At 44.9% G+C, this 6,000-nt stretch overlaps 1 protein-coding gene across 2 annotated transcripts in view; it reads left to right on the forward strand.

The window, feature by feature from the left end:
• The window catches only part of LOC311088039 (E3 SUMO-protein ligase RanBP2-like), a 90,724-nt gene that overhangs the window by 72,480 nt on the left and 12,244 nt on the right, over positions 1–6,000 (forward strand). The window contains exons 22-24 of one of the 2 annotated variants that reach the window (XM_084121675.1): positions 1,397–1,545; positions 1,625–1,742; positions 2,662–2,751. In XM_084121675.1, the coding sequence (XP_083977801.1) occupies positions 1,397–1,545; positions 1,625–1,742; positions 2,662–2,751 (357 nt within the window). The remainder of the gene's footprint in view (positions 1–1,396; positions 1,546–1,624; positions 1,743–2,661; positions 2,752–6,000) is intronic. The other variant, XM_084121676.1, reaches the window with a different exon arrangement.

Raw genomic sequence — 6,000 nt, forward strand, 5'->3', positions numbered from 1 at the left:
CTGCAGACTCTGATGGAGAGTGTGTGTGTGCAGACTCTGATGGAGAGTGTGTGTCTGCAGACTCTGATGGAGAGTGTGTGTCTGCAGACTCTGATGGAGAGTGTGTGTCTGCAGACTCTGATGGAGAGTGTGTGTCTGCAGACTCTGATGGAGAGTGTGTGTCTGCAGACTCTGATGGAGAGTGTGTGTGTGCAGACTCTGATGGAGAGTGTGTGTCTGCAGACTCTGATGGAGAGTGTGTGTGTGCAGACTCTGATGGAGAGTGTGTGTTTGCAGACTCTGATGGAGAGTGTGTGTGTGCAGACTCTGATGGAGAGTGTGTGTGTGCAGACTCTGATGGAGAGTGTGTGTGTGCAGACTCTGATGGAGAGTGTGTGTGTGCAGACTCTGATGGAGAGTGTGTGTCTGCAGACTCTGATGGAGAGTGTGTGTGTGCAGACTCTGATGGAGAGTGTGTGTGTGCAGACTCTGATGGAGAGTGTGTGTCTGCAGACTCTGATGGAGAGTGTGTGTCTGCAGACTCTGATGGAGAGTGTGTGTGTCTGCAGACTCTGATGGAGAGTGTGTGTCTGCAGACTCTGATGGAGAGTGTGTGTCTGCAGACTCTGATGGAGAGTGTGTGTGTCTGCAGACTCTGATGGAGAGTGTGTGTGTGCAGACTCTGATGGAGAGTGTGTGTGTGTTTGCAGACTCTGATGGAGAGTGTGTGTGTGCAGACTCTGATGGAGAGTGTGTGTGTGCAGACTCTGATGGAGAGTGTGTGTGTGTTTGCAGACTCTGATGGAGAGTGTGTGTGTGCAGACTCTGATGGAGAGTGTGTGTGTGCAGACTCTGATGGAGAGTGTGTGTGTGCAGACTCTGATGGAGAGTGTGTGTGTGCAGACTCTGATGGAGAGTGTGTGTCTGCAGACTCTGATGGAGAGTGTGTGTGTGCAGACTCTGATGGAGAGTGTGTGTGTGCAGACTCTGATGGAGAGTGTGTGTGTGTTTGCAGACTCTGATGGAGAGTGTGTGTGTGCAGACTCTGATGGAGAGTGTGTGTTTGCAGACTCTGATGGAGAGTGTGTGTGTGCAGACTCTGATGGAGAGTGTGTGTGTTTGCAGACTCTGATGGAGAGTGTGTGTGTGAAGACTCTGATGGAGAGTGTGTGTTTGCAGACTCTGATGGAGAGTGTGTGTTTGTAGACTCTGATGGAGAGTGTGTGTTTGCAGACTCTGATAGAGTGTGTGTGTGTGTTCGCAGACTCTGATGGAGAGTGTGTGTGTGTGTGTTCGCAGACTCTGATGGAGAGTGTGTGTGTTTGCAGACTCTGATGGAGTGTGTGTGTGCAGACTCTGATGGAGTGTGTGTGTGTGTGTTCGCAGACTCTGATGGAGTGTGTGTGTGTGTTTGCAGACTCAGAGGTCACGCTAGTGTGGGAGAAGCAGCCGACTGCAGACGAGGAGCAGAGAGCCAGACGCCTGAAGCTGCCGCCCAGCAGCGACTCCGACTCCGAGCGACCCGACAACTTCAGCGCAGAGCTACACACACTGCAGCACGCTCAGGTCAGAGGACTTTCTGAACATTGACATGAGACGTGATAAGCAGCACCGGTTTGACTCGTGTCTTGTTCTGGACACACAGGTGAAGCCGAATCCTTCCCATGATGCAGCAGCGGAAGAGCCTCCTGCGGACGGCAGCACTGACCCCATTGACCTCTCCACGAAGAGGAGCAGCGAGAGCGAGTCCAGCTCCACTGCAGGTACACGTGTCCTCCGATGCTCGGGTCCGCGCTACACTCCTACAGCAGCGCTGCCCTGGACACACTCCAGTTTAACGGCTAGAGACTGTAAGAGCAGAGCAGCAGAGGGCCGTTTATCTGTCGTGTTAGAGAAGGATTTCATGAAAACCATTTCCAGAACACTGATAACTGCCTGTGATTGGCTGACACGTTTGATAACTGAAAGGAGACACGCCTGTGATTGGCTGACACGTTTGATAACTGAAAGGAGACACGCCTGTGATTGGCTGACACGTTTGATAACTGTAAGGAGACACGCCTGTGATTGGCTGACACATTTGATAACTGAAAGGAGACACGCCTGTGATTGGCTGACAACTTTGCATATGAAATAAGTACTACATGTGGAGCTCTTCTGGAAACTAAACTTCTACTCTTACAGCTGAAGAGATTATCTATTGTGAACGGTGTTGATTACAGCATTAGATTCAGATCATCTCATGTTGCATTAAAGATAGCCAATCACAGTCATGTCTGCGAACTCTCACGAATGCTTTCATCATAACACAGTGCAAACACCATATAAATAAGAGGTTCATCTTGCAGCATAGACGGTCAATGATTATAACAAGAGAGCAGAACTCCCTGAATGAAAACACACTGACACGACGATAAGACAATGAGAAAGTTATTACTTTGGTTGAGGTAAATGCAAGTTAAGTGTTTCTAACCAAAAATAAGGAACATTTTTATTATTAGAATTGGATGCTGCTTTTTCTTTCCCAGTATAGAAATGATAATACAATAGAAATGGGCTAATATAATAACCACCGCTTCTCTAACATGTGGAAGTCCAGGTCAGAGAGTGAAGCTCAGGGACGGTCATTCAAACTCTGAATGATTCTGTTCGCTCTCGTCTGACGTCTTTGCTCTTCTCCAGCAGGTCTTCCTTTTGCTTTTGCATCTGAGAGTGCGTTCACATTTGCAGACCTGGCAAAGACTTCAGGAGAATTTGCCTTTGGCAAAAAAGGTGAGTTCTGTTTACATCTTAACCAGTGTTTAACCAGTGTGTCTGTGCAGTCAAATTCACAATTCTTTCTGTTGAGTTGTCTAACGGGGCTGAGCGAAAAATTATGAAATTATGATGGGGGGGGGGGGACTATTCCATATTGAGAAGAATGAGAAATTAGGCTGAAGGTGTAGTCCAGAGCACAGGAGAGAGAGGGACACGCGTACTGTCTGAGGTGTGAACTGCTGCTCTCATCAACACACAGGAGCCCTGTCCAGTTTTCTACTAAGCTACTTGCTATAGCTCAATAAACTCCCCACTGGAAGGGTTTCAGGACAAGTACGGCGGATACAACTCGATCTAAGTAAGATAAGTTCTACAAGCCCAGTGTTCTCACCTAATACAGGACATCTCAGTTCGGGACGCACTGATGCCGATGCTTGCGTTTAGCGCTGTAGCTATCGGTTATTTTAGTCAGAGTATTCTACTGATCATTCCATCGAGTAATCGGATAACAAAATTGTGGTAATAAAAATAGATCCAAGTGAACAACAGCCTTTAAAATAAAATGACTTAAAATACAAATAGCTAACACCCAGACCCCCCTGAATGTGGAGGAGCCCGGATGGCGACGCTTTATTTTTGCTGCACTCTGTGCTGTGAGGAGCTTGTAGACGGCCTAGACTGCTCCCGCCCAGCAGTCTCAGGGACCATAGATCAACGAGGAAGAAACTTTTGAAATGCCGCTGCTTGTTTATTTTCCTCCTGAAACCTCTCGACGACCATATTGACTGAGTCGCCGAAGAGGCCAGAAGGCGAGAGCGGAGTGTCCATAAGGACAGATCTAACTTTGTCTTTCATATCTGATAGATTTAACTACAGATGTCTTTCCGTGGCCTCTCCTTGGCTGCCTGAAGAGACACATCTGTAGTGCGACGCAATTCGCGCTTACTTCCTCACTTTCATCCAGGTCCCTTAGCAGGCAGCCTAATATGCTTGCAATATAGACATTGTATGCAAGCATGCTGCAGCCTGACCTTCTGCCGAATACGCTTTACCCACCAGCGCCGAAGAGGCTTGGTGGGTAATGTTGGGGACTTAAGTGACGATTCAGACTCAGGAGAGAGATCGCTCGCAAGCGTCTCTTCAGCCTGAGGCATCGTCACATAACCATGTTGTTTCAACCCTGAGATGTTACTATAATTGGATGTTTGAGGGGTGAAAACACGACATGAGACTGATTTCTTCCACGATTTCGACATCTCTGTGTGGAGATTGGGATAAAACCACTGATCTATATAGAATATCTGGATAGCTCATGACGTCATAAACAGTGAAGCCACCGCGCCGCCATATTGGTATTCCCTAGTGAGCTCACGCATTCTATTGAATCAATAGGAAATTTTATGATTTGACTGAGAAAACATTGCCTAACAAGACACCATTTTTAAATCTAAAGTCTCCCTGTACATTCTTACAACGCAAACATCCTAAGCATTTAAAAGGGTATTTGTTTAAAGTCGGAATTTTTTCTTGCTTATTAAAGGATAATTCCGGTATTTAACACTTTGAGTCTATTTTGTAGTTTGTTTTGGATGAACAATTTTGACAATGGTTCCTGTCTCGACTTTTTGACTATTTTAGAATTGCCCATGACCGCTTTAGAATGGGAGTCTATGGCCATGCACAAACATGTCCTTAAAACAACCCTTAACCTTCGTTTTCAAAACTGTGCAATTCTTGACTTGGTATCGGTATCGAAACAATAATTTTGGTATCGTGACAACACTAGGTTACACTTTAGATTAAGGTGACAGTTACATTGTACTTTACTCTAGGTACGGAGTAATGTTCAGTAACTACATGTTCTTATATATAGAGTTAGGGTTTGGTTTAGGGTTAGTTACAGTGGTGGTCAGAATTAATGGCACCCCTGGTGAATATGATCAAAAATGGCTGTAAAAATTTTGGATTGTTAATCCTTTTGATCTTTCATTAATTTTTGTAAAAAAAAAAAAAAAAAATGTAACCTTTAATTTAAGTAAAAGAAATTAAATACTTTTTGCAACCTCCTTTTGCCAAGATAACAGCTCTGAGTCTTCTCCTATAATGCCTGATGAGTTTGGAGAACACCTGACCAGAGATCAGAGACCATTCCTCCATACAGAATCTCTCCAGATCCTCAGATTCACAAGCTCATGTTAGTGGTGCTTCTCCTCTTCAGTTCAGCCACTCATCTCCCATAGGGCTCAGTTTAGGGGACCGGGACGCTCATGGCAGAAGCTTCATTTTGTGCTCAGTTACCCATTTTTGTGTTTGTTTTGGACCGTTGTCCTGATGGAAGATCCAACTACGGCCCATTATAAGATTTCTAGCAGAGGCCATCAGGTTTTGATTTTTTTTATCTGTTGGTATTTGCTAGAATCCATAATGCCATGTTTCTGAACAAGATGTCCAGGACCCCCAGCAGAATAAATAGCCCACAACATATAAGATCCAGCAGTGTATTTAACCGTGGGCATGGGGGACTCTTCATCCCTGTGTGCTCCAAACACATCTGCTGGGTTTGCTGCCAAAAAGCTCTTTTTTAGTTTGATCTGACCACAGAACCCTGTGCCGTCTGAAGATCCAGTCGTGTCTGACCACTGAATATGCTGGAGTTTGTTCTTGGAGGAGCGAGGAGCATTTTTCTTGAAACCCTCCTAAACATCATGTGGTGATGTATGGGTTGTTTGATCTATTATTTTTAGGCTTTCAAAGCCTTTCAGGCTTTCATTTAGACTCCAGTAATCTCTGCAGTTCTCCATCTGTGACCCTTGAAGAGTCTTTGGCCACTCAAACTCTCCTCCTCACCGCATTAAGGCAATACAGACACGCGTCCTCTTCCTGGCAGATTCGTAACATCTTTAGTTGGAACTTCTTAATTATTGCCCTGATGGTCAAAATGGGGATTTTCAATTCTTTAGCTATTTTCTTACAGCCACTTTCTATTTTGTGAAGCTCAACAATCTTTTGCTGCACATCAGAACTATATTCTTTGGTTTTACTCATTGTGATGATTCAGGGAATTCTGCCTTTGTGTTTCCTCATATTTAAACTCCTGTGAAACAAGAAGCCATAGCTGGACAAGTTCATGTTCCTAGTCACCCTGGTGTGCTAAATAAAGATAGATATTTATTTATTATTTTACTTGTGAAAAACTCTAGGGGTGCCAATAATTGTGGCCAACGTGTTTTGGAGAAAAAACATAACATTTCATAATGTGTTTTT

The sequence above is a fragment of the Abramis brama genome (genome assembly GCF_963993115.1).
Source record: "Abramis brama genome assembly, chromosome: 8".
Taxonomy (NCBI): Eukaryota; Metazoa; Chordata; class Actinopteri; order Cypriniformes; family Leuciscidae; genus Abramis; species Abramis brama.